Genomic DNA, 19,298 nt, shown 5'->3' with positions numbered 1-19,298 from the left:
CAATAGTGATGTGCGATAGCGGATATGTTAGACAGTGCATGCCGGTAATCTGGATGTTTGCATTATTGACGAACTGCCGATGGGTTTTGTCCAAGAGCTCGTGGCTTTAAACCGCTGTAGTTTTTAATCATGATAAAACCTGTCTTGTATATAAATATACATAAACTAACATACACATAGCATGACGCTTGTGTCCTCGAAAGGGTAGGCAGAGATTTGTAGACACCCACTCCTCGCCAGCTACGTTATAAGTCTCATGTAATAGGGAGCGAGCCTGTTGCCACAATCCGGGCACAAATCCTGGAAACCTTAAACCTGTCTAGAACATAAACTATATATGTATATGTATACATAATATATAGTTTCTGTATATGTATACATATATAGTTTATGTTCTAGACAGGTTTTAGGTTTCCAGGATTTGTGCCCGGTTACTGGCAACACCCATCCTATGACCGGCCTTTGCGAAAGTTGCTTAACTTCAACAATCGCAGACCGAGCGCGTTTACCGCTGCGCCACCGAAAAAGTGGAAACTTTTTCTCTTTTTCTCTTTAAACTTTATCTCGAGCTCCTCCGTGCTTCGGAAGGCACATTAAGCCGTTGGTCCCGGCTGCATTAGCAGTCGTTAATAACCACCAATCCGCACTGGGCCCGCGTGGTGGTTTAAGGCCCGATCTCCCTATCCATCCATAGGGAAGGCCCGTGCCCCAGCAGTGGGGACGTTAATGGGCTGGTGATGATGATGACTGGCAACAGGCTCGCGCAGGCTCGCTTGCTATGTAGCATGACGCCTGTATCCGCGAAAGGGTAGGCAGAGGTATATAGTATACACTCACTCCTAACCAGCTATGTTTTAAGTCTCATGTAAAACAGCGAATCTATTGCCAGTAACGGGGCACAAATCCTGGAAACCACCTGAACGTGAATCGAAACTCATAAAGTCGAATTCAATAGTTTAAAACCCGTGCCGGGAATCTAACCCGTGACATTAATATTCAAGTCGCGCGTTCGCAGAACTGGGCTATTGCGGATTCAAAATCTGGCTAGAAATAAGAAAAAACGTTCGCCGAAGGGTTTAGTGACTAAACTCAAAAAAATTAATAGCGTGAATGACACTAATCTATAATCCGTTCATAATCATAATTATAATCATTTGACCGTTCTCAATTTAAAAGCTCGACGCGACTACTTCACGGAATAATCGTCGTCTCCCTAACATTGTCCCGTTTTTTCACAGAGTCCGCTTATCTAACCTGAAGATTTGACAGAACCTCACGGTACTTCACGGAATAATCAGTGTCTACAAAAACGTAAACGTGGTACCTAACATGAATATTGCCTGAAAACAACTGGCAGGCAATCTTTTTATTAGTTTCTGCAACATAAAAGTAGCTAACGAAAATCTTCACAGGTGAAACACTGAAAAGCCCCAATTAGATAACATATTTCGACCCCAAGCTCTTAGTCTTTCATGATGACATGGCATCACGGCTTCCCCGCTGTCACACAGATAATAAATTCATGATAATATGTTTTCCATTCGTGATGAGCCGCTTAGTTTATTGTCGACAAGATCTTATCGCTCTATGAGCTTTTTTATCTATGGTTCGTTGGTACGATTGAATACGCTATTACTATTTAGAAAATGATGGCCGTTTTGTGTGAATTTCCCTTTGTTTACACGTTTTGAAGCTATCTACGAATGGAAGTTTGCTCAAAATGTACTGATATTCGTTTTAATTTGTTAATATCCTTAACTGAAGTAATGTTAGGTATATAATTCTTATTCTATCGTCTGGGTTGTGAGGTGGATTACCAACCTCCTCATCCCTAGTGTCAGAGTTATTATTGAGCCACCAAAGGTCCCTGACATTGCTCATGTAACGACTAACTACCTACTTACTTACATCAGTAAGTATTAACCGGGAGCAACGGCTTAACATGCCTTCCGAAGCACGGATCTTCTTACTCTTTCGGACAGCCTGTGGTCAGCCTGTAATGTCATAACCAAACTAGGCATCACAAAATATTTTTTGTGGTACATCCCCACCGGGATTCGAACCCGGGACCTCCATATCGTGAGCCCAACGCTCAACCACTGGACCACGGAGGTTGTCAACGTGTATTTACTTACTTACTCTACTTTTTAATGTTCGCAGAAAGATTCTTAGTCTTAAGTACAATTACTTTGAAAATACAAAACTAAAGTTTCGGTGTTTAAGGGCTTTGGAAGACATAATCGTAATACATTAATTATACTACATGAATAACTCAGGGGTTTTTCCCTCAAAATCCATTATCGTCCTAGTATTGTCCCGTTTTTTCACAGGGTCCGCTTACCTAACCTGAAGATTTGACAGGCCCGGTTATTTACAGAAGCGACTGCCTGTGTTTCCTTCCAACCCGCGAAGGGTAAACCAGCCCAATACAGGTTAGGTCACATACTTCCGAAAATGCATTTCTCCCGTCAAAATTATGTTCTCCGATTCTCTTTACATGGACAAGTGAGTAAATAATGTTTCTCTTTAAATAAAATTCAGCTAATTTGTCAATGTCGGTGTAAGAATATAATTTCAACAGCAAAATTACACGCAGTTAAATAGCAGAAGCAATTACAACAATGCAATTATCAGAAAGACATACAAAACCGAACGCAGTAATTTAGTTAACGAACATTTTAATGTTGTTATTACGTTAACACACAAATAGCATAAAACTATTGCTTAGAAATAATTATTTTCTTATTCCTTTTATACTTGACAATGATTGAATTTTGTAACATTTGATTGGAATTAACTCGAAAATGTTTTGACTTTGAAAGAAGTATGTAACATACCGACTTACAACGTGAGGAATATGTATAAATATGAACATAATATATTTTTGTCATTCTATTTCTCAGACAAAGTTTCGACGTTCCCCAATCACACGATAGATGGCGTTGTTCACATTTAACGTGACAATTACCTATTTTCTCATTGCTGGGGTACATAATTATTCAAAAATGTAATGGCAGAAGCACATATAAAACTAATTGTTAAGTACTTGATATTTGGATCACATTATGTATAGAATGATGTTGCTACCTACATTGCTTCTCTTTATTTTGATCAGAATAATAATGGGTGGAAGTTGTAATTGTACCTTGGTGTAATGAAAAGGGTCATCATTTATACCCAAAATATATACATAAACTCACGCCTATTTCCCACCGGGGTAAGCAGAGACTATACCTACATAGAATTCCAAAAACACAAACTTTATTTTTACCCAAAAACAAAGATAAAAGATTCGTATGTCTGTTATCCATGAAATTAGAATGTTAAACGAAGAAAAAACTTAACAACGCCATCTATCGCGTTTTTGGGGAACGCTAATTGGAAAGTCCCTCGTTGGGTTAAGAAACAATCCCAACCTTATACCTAGCTACTATAGAAGAAAGCTAACGATTTATTTAGTGTCTCAGATGTGCCCATTTGATAAGACGCGATGATTTGTGAGGGGGAGGGGCTAGAAGCGACATCTTTTAAGCCTACCTCGAGACGCTGCTGATTTCAATCCGAATTACCTAATTGCATAATTTAAGTGGAGGAGCTTGGTGGCGCAGCGGTTAACGCGCTCGGTCTGCGATTGTTGAAGTAAAGCAACTTTCGCAAAGGCCGGTCATAGGATGGGTGACCACAAAAAAAAGTTTTCATCTCGAGCTCCTCCGTGCTTCGGAAGGCACGTTAAGCCGTTGGTCCCGGCTGCATTAGCAATCGTTAATAACCATCAATCCGCACTGGGCCCGCGTGATGGTTTAAGGCCCGATCTCCCTATCCATCCATAGGGAAGGCCCGTGCCCCAGCAGTGGGGACGTTAATGGACTGATGAAGATGAAATCAATGTAAATTATTGTTGTTTTAGAGTTTCATTACGGTTATCATTTTCTGTAGTTTTTGAGGCGCACGTCGTGTCTTATAAGGAAGTCAAGGAATTGGCCTTTGATAGACAAGAGTGGAGAATGCTACACTGACAAGAGCATGGCTCTAAAAATAATTATTTTGAAGCTATGGGTAGGTTATATTGAATGAGTGATTTGTATCAATAGATCTGTTGTTCAAAGAAAACAGTTTTCTTTTGCATCAAATTTCACTACTTACCTCATTTGTACACGATATGTACGAATAATTCGTAAACTCAAGAAACTTCTAGAAGTAACAACATAGGTAAACAAAATAATACTCACGCGTCTATATTAGGGAAGGGCGCGTCACAGAAGGAGCAGCGAGGTTGTTCGTCCTCCCTTTCGTCCTCTTCAGTCAGAGGCTGTGATCCTCCCGATGAGTTGACGTTGGAGTTCTGGCGCTCTGAAATGTAAAATAAAATATTCGCAATTTAAAAATAAACACGGGATAACGTATTATATATACGACGCGTAATTTTATTTAAAGCCTTTTTGTCACAGTGTAAACCATTACAAAACGTAAATTTTATCCCTTTTATTCTGGATCCGCTTAGCTAAGCCTCAATTTATTAAAAAGTCCAGTTTTTTTTTTTTATAAGCGACTACTTCTTCACCATCCAATCCGAAGAAAAGCGAGCCTAATTACGTGTTAACAGTTTTCCATACTATATGCGTGCCTTCTGAAGCACGGATCATCTTTAAATTCAGACAATCAGGTGACCAGCTTGTAATGTCCTAACCAAACTAGGGATCACAGAGTGATTTTTGTGATGTGTCCCCACCGGGATTCAAACCCAGGTCCTCCGGATCATGAGCCCAATGCTCAACCACTGGACCACGGAGGTCGTTCTGGTGGAGGTAATAGTAAGTTGATAGCAGAAATATTAAACAAACAATGAAACTCATAGATATGAAGACGAGGAGGCTTATAAATCATAGAAAGGCTACAATTATAGCTCCACTTCCATACAGGATACATAAGTCAATAGATGTTGCATATTCAGAATTAATCTATTATTTATTGACGTCCACGACTTAAAGGTCTCTGGCTTTAGTTATTTAGTACCCGTTCTCGTGTCGTGAAAGTAATTAATTGACAATTCAGTATTGTTTTAACGATAAATAGATGTTTGATAAGTTACGCCGCTTGTAAGCGACCGTTTGTTATAAAATAATTTTAATTGCAGCAAAACACATAAACAGCCTATATACGTCCCACTGCTGGGCACAGGGTATGGAGCATACTCCCTACGCTGCTCCACTGCGAGTTAATGGAGGTGCTTTTTACGGCTTAGCGCGCGCTCCGACGCACGGAATCATCTTACTTTTTTGGACAATCAGGTGAAGGATTTGTTTGATTGCAACAATTTGGAATATAAGATATGCAATACAATACAATACAAATACACTTTATTGCACCAAAATAAAAAGAAATAATTACAAAAAGACTCTTAACTAAGTTAATGACAAATGGCGGCCTTATCGCTTAAAGCAATAAGGAAGTTGCATTTTATTTTGTGAAAGCCTTCTAAAGGTATGGAGTCATTTTGTATTTTTAGCACTCACGCGAGCTTAGGGAAACACAAACAGTGAAAATTAAATCGAAAAAATCTGACTCAGGAGTTGAACCTGCTCTTGTCAAACAGGGACGAACGTTTTATTACAACACCGGGTCACTGATTACGTCAGTAATCCTCATCCTGTCTATATTATTTTTTTCTCCATATATCGTCATTATACCGATGCGTCGGAGTTTGGAGTGTTACTTCGAAGTGTAGAAAGCTAAAATTCGTGGTAACTGTAAGTTAGTGCAGCAATTTATCATGCTTAAAAACAAATTATATATTGTCACTTCGGATTAGGTTCGTTACAAACTAGTAACGTTTGCCGATCTATAAAAGACATGACCATAATTAAAAGCACCACGATTACACCAAAACGCAATTATTAACCATTATCCTGTTAAACTCCTAAAACAGCATTACAAGACCGATAATTAACGTATTTGTTTTCAACAACGTTGTCATAGTCGTCGTGTTATTTGCGACGAAGCGATCACGAGCGCCGTCGGAAGTGTGCGCGAGCGCAGCGCCCGCAGCGAAGCGACAGCGGGAAGCAGTAGCGTGAGCAGAAATATAGATAAAAAGACGCAAATGGATGGATATGATGAAACTTTGTGGTTCCTGCGCCCCGGTTTCCACTTCCAGATTGACTTTTCCTGGTTAATCTACAGGGTTAGGATTTTGAAAAGATTTTGATTTGTATGCGCGCCGTTCACGCTTTTGTTGAAAACAATTCCATAGATCTTCAAAAATAAAATAATAGGAATTGCTAGAACACTAAGGTTGCCCTTTTGTACTGTTGCTAAATGTTTGTATGTATTGTTTGTGTGCAATAGAGTATATTTGATTTTGTTTCGTCGCGTCCCGCTACCCACTGTGGTAGAAATCACGGCCTTATGCGCGTTGTTCAATCCTATTCGCGTTGAGCTCCACATTGACACATGCAGAATTAATACGAGTCACGAGCACCCCGCCCTGGTTATTGTCTAACAAGCATCCGTGATAAGGCAAGGCTAGATAAAATTGATTTCGTCTGAGATTCTTATATTTGTGATAGATCTGGAATGGTATTAATAAACTAAACTCAGCAGAGACTGCCCTCAAGATCATGCGCAAGTCTCTGTTTATATACAGGATGTTAGTGACACCGTAACGAATACTGAGGGGGATAATTTAGACCATGACTCTGAGTTGATATAAAGTGGGATTTTTCGTCAAAAGTATAGAACTGAAAATAATTTTAAAAAATAACTTTTTGTTGACTCAGAATCATGGTCTGAATCGTCCTCCTCAGTACTCGTTAAGATGTCACTAACACCCTGTATAAGAACTGTCTCAAAGCTGAAATTAGTTTATTAATACCACCCCTAGATTTTATAGACCCAAGTGCCAATCACTGTTGCTTTTAATTGCGGCAAAGACTGTACTTAAATACTGACCTAGGCACTGTCTTATAAGTATCTACTTACTATATTCTTAAACTATGATACGATATAGAGAAATGTGTGATATAACTTTGTTAAAACTTAGATAAAATACAGAAAACAAATAATTCTGATCACTTTGAACCTGAAAAAACTGACACTATAAATCGTATATCAACAAATTGCAAAATTATTGGTTGATAGAACTAAAATTAAAATAGTTATATAACTCAAAAATACGCACCTGACACTTCCGAATTTAAATCTTACTCTTCTTAATTAAATATTCTTGTCAAAAAATTATTGCGAACTCGCGAATATTCAAAGATGGCTTCCGGTTCCGATGCAGTAAGATGGCATAGATGACACCACCAACCCTCAGGTCAACTGAACTATATGTGGTGTCAACAGTGAACTGGGTGGGTTACAAATTACGGGCTGCCACCCCCACCCCGCCCGAACACTTGACCCCTTGTGGAAATCATCTGTGCGTGTCAACCGCCGGTGGGTTGTGTAAAATAAATAAGTGGTGATTCGACCCTACCGGCTTTGGTTTTCAGGGATTTTAGAACAGGTCGAAAGGAAATTCTTGGATCTTCTCCTATCGCTTAACCAATCCCATCAACCTTGGTGTCAGGATTACTACTGAACCGCCAAAGCCCCCTGATATGGCTCAGGTAACTACTAACTTGCATCAGTAAGTAGTAACCGAGACCAACGGTTAAAGTGCATTCCGAAGCACGGATCATCTTACTTTCGGACAATCAGGTGATCAGCCTGTAAAGTCCTAACCAAACTAGGGATCACAAAGTGATTTCCGTGATATGTCCCCACCAGGATTCTTGGATGGGTTGATCAGACGATATAATGACAATTTATATAACATGCCAACGTCATCTCATGGTTATTTATTTATATGTCATACGACGTGGTGGTGAGCCATATCGCCGTCTATATGGTCGAGCCAACTGTGTTAGTGGAAAATGCACTTAAAATTATTTAATAACTCATTGATTGACTCATTGTCTAGTCATAAATTGTCATCTTTTCTCTTCTTCTATCGTGTGGGTTGTGAGGTGGAGTATCAACCTCATCAACCCTGGTGTGAGGGCTACTATTGAGCCGCCAAAGGCCCCTGACAAGGTTCATATAACGACAACGTACACTGTAATTAACAAGACCAATTCCCATTCCTCTTTTGTCTCAAAAGGTTCCCAAATATATTCCCTTTAACACTCATAAGCATAAGGGCAAGGGCTGCTCGTTCGTTAAGTTTTCCCACGGCCGCCGCCAGATGGCGTGCGTCGGCGCGCGCGCACCGTGACGGTGACTTACCGATCTTTGTAATGAATTTAATGACCCCACGATAAGTGCGGCACCTGTCATTTCTCGCGATCTTTCGCTGATAAACTGTGGCCGTTTGACTTTCATTAGAATAGAACAAAAACGGACATAATCATCGAAAATATAGTCTCTATCGACTTAATGTGAATTATACATTGTTTTAATTTTACACGGTTATTATCACGGTTTAAAGTAGGGATATGAGACACCCGATATTTTGACACTGTTGCAAGTGCCGTAGAAAATTATGGATCTACTTACTCCACTCCAATCTCATCAGTCAATCAATCAATCAATAATACTCAGTCATCCCGTGATCATGGCACTTGCAACAGTGTCGAAATATCGGGAATCTCATATCCCTACTTTAAACGCGATAAGAACCCGTTATTATGTGTTTTAATGTGAATTGGGATTGTTACCGTAGCTATACGATATCTAGCTATCGAATTTGCGGAATCAAAAAATGCGATTTTGCGGTAAGAAATTACTGGTTCACGGATATGAATCCGTAGTTCGAAGGACCATCTTATGTGTTTGATACACATTAATGCGGAAAAGAAAAAGATGGAAAGGAAGAATCCTAACCACTTGCGCTGTCCTGAATAGAACAGCGTCTTTAAATATAATATACTTAATTGAAAAAGAAAATCCAAAATCCCATATATCATAAACTTCGAAGTTATCAAACAGTATTCAGTAAGTAACGTTACTTAAAAGCCTTACATTCTTAACTGAAAACAATGTACTTATTTATTTCTTGAGTTGCTTAATCCTTAAGTAAGTATTGCTATTATAAGTTTTGTTTTATTGGTTTAATCATAAACTATTAATTATCGCGAATTTGCCACCCTCAAGACACAAGACAAAATGTCCACGCAAGATCAAATTTGCAATCGGCTACTTGAAAATTTTTGGATAAGTATTTTAAAAATAAATTACAAACGCTTATTTTATACCTCTTAAAATATTTTATTTTCTCGAAAAAGTTTTATATAATAAAAAAAAACGTATTTTTCTTCATTAATTTCAAATTTCGACAACGGAAGTAAAATCTTGTCGGATAACAGTTTGTTGGACTTCAGTTTTTAACCCCGGTTGGTCACGTGATATTTTGCCCGGTGACGTCACATTTCAATAAACAAAGAAACTGTCAAACATTGACAGATAGTTTCTGTTTATTTTGTGAAATGTGACGTCAGTCGAAGCTCAATCATGGCCGCCCGTGTTCGAGTGTTGTAATACACAGATAAAAAATCGTATTCTTATTTAATATATATTAATATTTAAAATGGCCTATGTTCCAGTTAGAAAACCATGTCGTTGATATAACGACCGTGAACTTCTAGGGGCAAATGTCATATACTACTCGTAAAACATTAGAGCGAATATTGCCAATAATAGCGCCGTAGAACTTAAGAGCGTATCCAATTTGCACTACATTGCAGATAACAGCTAAGCCACACACGACCAATAATGATATTCTATTGGGCACACTTCCTACTGGTCGCGCCCTCGGGAGCTCGCATCAAGTGCGTACGCGCAGAGTACCGTTGCGCCCTGCGGTGCGAACGGTCACTTTGACCGGTATTGTCCGTTAAGATGCTGACTTTGGCAGGGTTAAAATGTTAAGTCCAGTGTTGTAATAATGGCAGATGATGAATGCAAAGGCAAAATTCATTTTATTTTCTTAAGTCATATATAATTAGTTAGTTAGTTTTAGATAGTTAGTTGTATAGTTAGGCATACCAGCTTCTTTTCTCGATAGAAATTAAAAAAAAACGGGATGAAGTTATTTTTATCAGAAATTGATTACAATAGACATTGACTTAATTTTTTTTAAGTTTAAGTATAAGTAGCTAAAGTCATCCATGTCGATGTTTTAAAATCAATTTAACAATATGGCATACGAGTAATACCTAGTTTTATATAAAGAGATAACCCAGATTAATTATCTAGAAAATCTTCGGACAATGGCATGAAAATAATCCACAACGAAATTGTGAAGTCACGGATAAGCCAATCTATTGTGGTTTGAAAATTATTCAATTTTGCGTAACATCAAGATAGGACTGGGAACAAAGGGCGTAGACTGCGCGCGTCAACCCTTCTGGGGCGGAGATATTAAATTGAAATATTTCTATTTTATTGTTCGTAATATTTATTTGATTGTTAAATAAACACGGTGTGTGGGACGCAGGGCGATTGTGCTCGGTTTAATGGGGTGAAGTCATTGTCGTTGCTTAATTTTTTGATTAATCATTCCTAGTACAGAGAGGGGAGGTAATTCCGGACCGTTTTGCGTTTTTGAATTTGTGCAATTTGGGTAAATGTTTGGGTAAGTACATTATATTAGAGCAGGTTTATAAAAGATATTTTTTAAACACTTAGTAAAGTTTTATATAAGTATGAACGGGTTTTTACGTATTTCATTTTCAAAAAAAAAACACGAATAGTTTGCCCTGGTTTATCTGCTAAGTAAATTGAGTTTTGTCCAATAAGCTTCATTAATTATTTCCTGGACAAACATTTTGATGAAATTATACATCTAGAAGTCAATTTAAATTACTTATAAGTATAATATTTGATCGACTAGTATCTAAGCCAGATCAAAATAATCCAAACGATTTACTCTAGATCCTTATCGAAATTCAAAATAGGAATGCACGTTTGATAATACGTCGTGTGCGCAGAACGCGCGTGCGCACAAAGCAACGTCATCAATTTTAATCTGCGCAACAATTGCGCGATGACAAATGTCACTGTGCGACACTCAGTCATTATTGGACGCGCGCCCAAACTATGGCTAATAAAGGGTTAACGTATTTTTATTATTTTGCAGATTAAAATTCGGATGTTTTAAATCTGGTTTCCTTTATACGGGACTGTATGAGATTATTTTTTGATATCAATGTGATATACTAAATATAAAAGCTAGGTACTTACTTCTAATAAGAAAAAAATAATGTTTTAATATTAGAAAAGTAAGTACAAATATTATTTTTAAACAGAACAGATGAAGTTTATTCTGGGTAGAATTATTTGAAGGAAACTACACAGAAAGCAAATTAAAGGTTTTATTTAAAATATTTTAAAATTTATTTATTTATTTGGGATAACAACAGCACCGTAAGCTTAAAAAGTTACATTAATGTTGTACTTATGAGGCCTATTACAGTTATCGACTATTGTAAAGTTGATAATAAGATGTGTAAGAAAAACTCTTAATAAATATAAACGTACACAGAGTTAATGTAAATTTGAATTTAATTTTATTATTTTCTATTTATTTATTTTTTTAAATAAGAATATTAAAAGTATTAGCAAAAATAATTATAAATCGATCTTTCTCAGTGTTGTAATTAGAAACCCTTTCTCTGCACATCGTTCAATGCTGAATGACGATTCAAATATGGAATAAATACTTGCTCATTTCACAGCTAGACTCATCCATCACCTTATGCAATATGCCCGGAGCATTATGACAAATGTATAGAACATATTGAAGCTAATTACGGATATTTAAGAGTCATTGTGGAAATATTGAGACGTCATTCACTTGAATGTGGGTGGCAGGAATTTTGGTGTTAAAATAGACATGACTGGCTAAATGATCAGACATTGCTTGAACGCTGATATTTGGGAAATTTTGTGAACGGCCTTATGGCAATAGCAAAAATCTTCTTCGTGGATTGTGAGGTGGATTACCTCATCAATTCTCGTGTCACTGTTACTGCTAAGCCACCAAAGGCCCCTGACATGACTCATGTAACGAATACTCACTTACATCAGTAAGTAGTATCCGGGACCAACGGCTTAGCGTGCCTTACAAAGCACAGATCACTTTACTTTCGGACAATCAGGTGATCAGCCTGCAATGTCCTAACCAAACTAGGTATCACAAAGTGGTTTTTGTGATATGTCCCCACCGAGTTTCGAACTCCTGATTGTGCGCCCAACGCTCAATCACTGGACCACAGAGGCAATTATAGCGAAAGTAACAAGAGTTTAGGAGACTCTAGTTATAAAAAATGAACACTACAAAAGTTTTGCACTTTACTGTTCTGTTCGTAGTACTACTGTTATAGTACCTAGTCGTTACATGAGCCATGTCAAGGGCCTTAGGAGGTTCAATAGTATCCCTGACACCAGGGTTGATGGAGTTGATAATAATCCACTTCACAATCTACACGATATAAGAAGAACACTACAAAACATTACTTAGCATGACGCCTGTATCCAGGTGTAGACAGAGGTGTAGGTACAGTACTGTCACGAGCATTAATATGTATACACTTTGGTACCATGTCACATTAACTTTTTTGACAAATTGAACTGTAAGTCTCACTAAATGTCAAATATGTTAGTGCAGCAGAGTCCTAAGGTGGGTACATTATATTGCTCATGACTGTACATACACCTAATCCACACAAAACAAAATAGACACGAATATCAGTATGATGGTACCCAATGACTGAACTTACAGATGAAATAAAGCCGTTATTAATACGCGCACGCGCCGTAATTACCTAATCTTAATAAATTATAAATTCGAATACGGTGCGTACAAAATTTAAATTAATTTAAGCTACGAAACTAGCCTCGGAAGAGGTGTTTTCACAATATTATTAATTTTATTACGTTACAACAGCCAAAGGCCTAGAAGCAAATAGATATTGAATTTATAGTATCACGTCCGGTGCATATTGTGGTGAACTTAGGGCACTAGCCCCTTAGCGTTTTGAAGGGGGGCCTTGAAATAGAGTTACCTACTATAAATTGGGTGTGGTCAGAAGAAGGTAGGTATATCTACGTAAAATTATATGCAGCTGTGTACATAGTGAAGATAAAACTGGCCTGCAGTAACTATTTGCAAAACGTAGAGGCTTATTAAAATGATAGAGTTTAACATGTTGCTCTAACAGAAAAATCGGTGAAACGCGGGTACTTAGTTCATCATGCAATGGTTGCACCTTTGCACCTCTAATTAGCTCTATTGGGCCATATTGGGACAAAAATAACTCTTTAAATACTCTATAGACGACTCTATAGTCGTAAATATATTATATTTAAAGAGTTATTTTTTTATTATAGTGTATGTATTTTAAAGCAATCTAGTAATTAGTAGTAAACTTATTACGACGTCTCAGACCCTAAGAAAGCTTTGATAATAAGGTGTATGAGCCGTTTCAAAGTAGGTGCAAAGTTTAAGTTCAAATAGAGTTCAAAGTTCAGGCAGTAGGCACTAACGCAGTTGAGGTTAATAGTGTATAACCGTAGCATGGCGTTGTCAGCTATAGTTAAACCTTAGTTTCAATAACCTAACATAACACATAACATAAGCTTACGACTATATCTTAGTGGGGTAGTCAGAGGTACCTCCATCGCAACAAGTACCCACGTCTCATCGAACTTTCTGTTAGACCAACGTGATAGATAGGTGGAGAGCCGTAACACAGCGCAATAGGTGGTGACGAGCCTTATCACCATCTGCAATGGTCGAGCCAACCGTATCACCATCGGTAAATTTATAACTAACGTTAAGCTGTTGGTCCCGGTTACTACTTTCTGATGTAAGTTAGTAGTCGTAACATGAGCCAAATCACCCTTTGGCGGGTCAATAGTAACCCTGACACCAGGGTTGATGGGGTTGGTAATTCACCTCACAACTCACACGATAAGAAGAAGAATTAATAACTCATTGGTGCAAGTCCAGTACCGGGGCTAGATTACCTACATTTGTTTAACCCATCTAGAGTCAACCACATTAAAAAATATTATCTATGAACCAAATAATAAGCGACATAAAAGCACGTACAGACAGCGGTGGTGATGGTAATTGTATTAAAATCACAGTAATTATATAGTTGAAATCGCATAAATCATGAGAGCCGGCTGCGTTGGCGTCGCCGGCGGAAGTGCCCAGGAAACTCTGAAGACCCTCGTGTTATTATGTAAATACAACTAGAAGAGACTTATTTTATAAAAAATATAATAGTCTAAAATCCCTTAATAATCCTATCTCTATTGCTTAACTGTTTGGAAAAAAACGTGTCTTTACTTTTATAATAAATGGGAAAATTCAGGATTTTTCATGATTTATACTTTTATTCTACAGTGACGTCTTAACAAATATTTTGAAAATACAAATAAAGTAGGCAATTGAAAACCATTAAAAAAATAAATTCCTTTGAGCTGTAACTATTGTAATATCACTAGAAGATCGGATATTTGTCTCGTCGAGTACGCTAGAAATAAAAAGTTGACAAAACTGTCTTCAAGGCATGCAATGTAACATTATTATTTTTTGACGTGTCTTATTGTAGATTGGCCGCAAATGGCATTAACTACTTGGCTGGAAATGTAATATAACAAAAACCTACTAAAGAAAATCCAACCTTTTTTTTTGACGTGTCTTATTGTAGATTTGCCGCAAATGGCATTAACTACTTGGCTGGAAATGTAATATAACAAAAACCTACTAAAGAAAATCCAACCTTTTTTTTTGACGTGAGTTATTGTAGATTTGCCGCGGATGGCATTAACTACTTGGCTGGAAATGTAATATAACAAAAACCTACTAAAGAAAATTCAACCTTTTTTTTTGACGTGAGTTATTGTAGATTTGCCGCAAATGGCATTAACTACTTGGCTGGAAATGTAATATAACAAAAACCTACTAAAGAAAATCCAACCTTTTTTTTTGACGTGAGTTATTGTAGATTTGCCGCGGATGGCATTAACTACTTGGCCGGACAAATGGGGAGCGCTGAAGGCCCTCACCCGGTACAACGTTTAAGACAATAGGCCTGAGGGTGACGTCCATTTCTTGTTTGTGATGTAACTAGTTGTTAAGTGCAATAAAGTATATAAAGGGTGCCCAGTTCACAATCCAACCAAAGTCTTAAACCTACCTAAACCATCAAGTCAGTCTCTTCCAGTAAGCCCATTGTCAAACCTATCCGGTCACCCTCCATAATACGACATATGCGTGATTTTTGTGCGCGGGCGGCGCGCGTCGCGATTTATCTAAATTAAACATCGCAGCGCGTGTGCCACCGTACGTATTGCGTCGTGTCGCGTCGCCCCGCGTTTCGTAATCTACAGCGTGCGAGAGAGGGTTAACGAATATGTTTAATAGTCATATTTCTACGCACGGTTTTGGTTTGTTAGTGTTGGGTTTATTAAACATATAACATTTTTTTATTTTTTTTATTTAGACAATTTAAAAAGTGTTTTTCTCTTGGTTTTTATAGTTATAAAGGACGTTGAATAAACTTTATCGTAGGTAATAAATAGGTATACAAAAGCAGTGGTATAAATATTTTTATAAAGGTTTAGAAAACCTATGACAGGTAATAAGACTTATAACCACTTCTCAGTTGTTCAGAGTAGTTCAAAATACCTTTTCAAAAATCAGAACCTCCTATACCAAATAAACAGTATGTACTCATGGCAATGGAGAGGTGAGGGTCACACACGTTACCCCGGCAGGTGACTCCAATTAACTCCACCCCGAACACGACGGAGCGTGAAGAACGCGTGACCGTGATTCATGTCACTTATATACGTGCTTATATGCTTATTATGTCATTTTCAGGGTAACTTCAATAGTATTCCATCAGTATCGCAATTGCAGTCTTTTTTAAATCAAATGAATTTGATCTAGCCAACATTCTGCCTCGTAGAGAGGTTAAAAAAGTATCGACGATGTAACGTGCTTACCCAGAAGATGCCTATTCAGTCTTGCCTTAAAGGAACTCAAGTTATAAGTTGAAGAGGACACTTTAGCGGAAATGCTTTCCACTCGTTACGCGTTGATCGTACTCATTATAAACGATGTAGCGAAGCGCTTGGTGCGAATTTTGGGTAACGCGCAACCACAAGTATGATGGTAGTTCTCAGGTAGAAAGAACTAGGCGTAATGAGTTCATGGAGCTCATGAGCACACTTGAAAGACAAGAAACTCACCAGGGGTAGTGAGGACGTCCTGCAGAGGCAGCGGAGTCCTGGGCCCGAGTAGTAGCTCCTGTCCTGAGGCGACGTCCTTCGTCACCTTGTACCATACCTGGAAACACGTGGGTTAGTTGGTTTAGACCAGAGCTATTCTGCCGTCCATAAACTTCAAAACTGTTATGTACAAAACTGACCAGATTGAGAAAAGCATGAATAAAAGGCGGGATGGAAATTATGTGCTGCTTGAAAAGTAAACGAACGGGTTTTAACTTTCAGGTATCAACAAATAGACATTTGAAAAGTACTTTACGATGTCTCATAATCTTACACCGTTATGACGAGTTGAACATAATCGCACAGCAGCGAAGGACGCAAACTGGCTTTACAATATTAGAGTAAAAGGCTACTTTCCTACTAGTCAAATCAGTTACGTTTTACTAAACGTCAAAACACACTGTGACGTCATAGAAAAAAGATAAAATTTCGGATTTATTATTACGTTTTTCTTGATTAAAATTCATAAATAAATTAAGTAAATAGAAAAAAAGAAAATGTTTTTCGTTTGTTTTAGATATGTCTTTATTTAGTTATCAAATTTATCTTGAACTTAGTACCTAGTACACGACCCAATTACAAGTTAAGAGTCAAGACCATATAGTCGCGTACCAACTTCTTTATGATAGTAGTAAAATAATGTCATCATACCAAATACAATTGTAAACGTAACATTTTATTATGCTTACACATTTTATCAAACCTTGTACCATAAGTATTGTGTAACATTTTCTACATTCTCTACATTACGTCATTATAATACCACCTAACCTATAAACCCTAACAAACCATTATCGGGGGCACAACATAAAACGGCATATTAACCTCAGAAACGGTAACGAGTGGATCTGATCACATCTGTTGGCTCCCCTCCGATTGACCGGAAGAGAGCACAGTTGTTCAGTCGAACACCGATTTTCTGTCACCGGAAGTTGCCAACGTTCCACATTCAAATTTTATTGGGGTAGCACCACAAAGACGCGATTGTATGAGGGTTGATAGTGACGTAGGTAATTACTGAGTTTAAAAGCGAACTATGATTTCAAATATCTCGGTTAATGACTTATTATTTTCAGTTTTGCAGTTGATTAAAAATAGCTAAAGTATTTTAAAGGGATTTTATCGGATCAAGTCTCTTCTTTTGCAGTGTGGGTTGTGAGGTGGATTACCAAACTCAGCAACCCTCAGGGTTATTATTGAACCGCCAAAGACCTGACATGGCTCAACTACTACTGAATTAACTAGAGACTAGAAAATGATTACGTTGATTGAGTCATGTCAGGGGCCTTTGCCGGCTCAATAGTAACCTTGACACCAGGATTGATGAAGTTAGTAATCCACCTCACAACCCACACCATTGAAGAAGATACCTATGAAACACGTGTTTAGAAGCCCACACAAACTAACACATACGAGGATTATGCAATTCCAACAATAATACATACATACGGGTCAAAATGACAACCTCCTTTTTTGAAGTCGGTTAAAAACAATAACAAAGAAACAATGGACGATCATACTTGTCCAGCGAGCAAGAGGTGTTGCACGTTGACGTCTGGGCCGTAGTTGGTGGAGCGGACCAGCTTGAGCCAGTTGCCCTTCTCTGTTGAGCCATCCAGCCAACCGCGGATACCATTCTTGCCCAGGACCTGATGGTAAAAGAACACATAAACTTGAATAGGTTAGAAAATACTGGGACTACTAGGTTATATAGGGTGTTAGTGACATTGTTTAAAACTTTGAGGGATGATTCATACCTTGATTCTGAGTTGATATCAAGTGCAATATTTCGTCGCAAATGTATAGAACTGAAATTAATTTAAAAAAAAATCTATAAAATTTTCATGAATTTTCCGACGGGGAAATCGCCTTGATATCAACTCAGAATCATGGTCTGAATCATCCCCCTCATTATTCATTACGATGTCACTAACTTCCTGTACATGCTATATAAAATATTTTTCATAATTCCTTTGTAATTTGAATAAATTAATGAATAAACACATAGGTAACTTTTTGTAATTATTTCTTTATATTTTGGTGCAATAAAGTGTATTTGTATTGTATTGTAGGTAGTAGTAATAAGCCGTTTAAAATAGATCGGTACTTAAAAGTTCCAAAAGCTCCCAGAATACAAGGATGCATTATCAAATACTTATTTGTTTATACTAATAATAATAATAAGTATGCAACCGGTATGAACAATACATAATATTCCGTACATATATGTTTAATTAGATCAGATTTTATAATAAGAGAGTTCACTCTCTGTTAGGAGAGTCGATGTAATGTTGTTTTTCTGGAGTAAAAATACAACAAAAAAGGAAATTTGATTCAAAAATTCATCCCAATAATACTTGTTTTTAGATTTTGATATCAAACAAACTTACAACCATTTTGCTAAACAAATAGAAAATCACAATAAAGTTAGTTATTACGTGCAGTCTTAGCGCCATCTAACAACCAGCGTCTGAACTTCTTAAGATCGCAGCTTGCAAACTACCTTCGCGCATAGCGAAGTAAAAAAGGTTTCTATGTATTTCAAAATGTTGTTATTACAACAATAAAAATACAATACAATGTTAACATAAATATTGAAACTATAGTAAAGACGGAAAATTCATGTAAAAAGTGTAATAAATGGCAGTTTTAATAGAAATATATTTGTAAAAAGCGACACCTGGTGATGTTGGTTGATACCATTAACGGTAAAGGACATCGGTGTTCGACAATAGATGGCGCTATTAGTCCTTGTCAGGCAGATTCGGGGTCGTCAGCTTGTCCATTTATCAGTCCACCCCACGCATGACGATTTAATTTTAGGTGTCAAGGGTTGATTTAAATTTTATTACTGAGATATTTTTTTATTTGCGTGATTATGAACACGCTTTACTACTAATAACAACGCAGCTAAGGTCATTCTACTACACATTTTGAGTTTTTCGATTTTTAGATTACAGAGGTATAGAGCACACTCACGCTGCTCCACTGCGGGTGCTTTTACTTAACGG

General features: G+C 37.4%; 1 protein-coding gene across 5 annotated transcripts in view; it reads right to left on the bottom strand.

The window, feature by feature from the left end:
- LOC126373549 (histone-lysine N-methyltransferase PRDM16-like) overlaps positions 1 to 19,298 on the bottom strand; it is a 166,004-nt gene that overhangs the window by 11,208 nt on the left and 135,498 nt on the right. For all 5 annotated transcript variants that reach the window (XM_050019683.1, XM_050019685.1, XM_050019686.1 and 2 more), the window contains 3 exons: positions 17,808 to 17,936; positions 16,249 to 16,345; positions 4,230 to 4,350 (listed from right to left, as the gene is read on the bottom strand). In XM_050019683.1, coding sequence (XP_049875640.1) covers positions 4,230 to 4,350; positions 16,249 to 16,345; positions 17,808 to 17,936 — 347 coding nt within the window. The remainder of the gene's footprint in view (positions 1 to 4,229; positions 4,351 to 16,248; positions 16,346 to 17,807; positions 17,937 to 19,298) is intronic.

The sequence above is a fragment of the Pectinophora gossypiella genome, chromosome 16, assembly GCF_024362695.1.
Source record: "Pectinophora gossypiella chromosome 16, ilPecGoss1.1, whole genome shotgun sequence".
Taxonomy (NCBI): domain Eukaryota; kingdom Metazoa; phylum Arthropoda; class Insecta; order Lepidoptera; family Gelechiidae; genus Pectinophora; species Pectinophora gossypiella.
The sequence above is the reverse complement of the archived record's forward strand: the minus strand, read 5'-3'. Positions and strand labels throughout refer to the sequence as shown.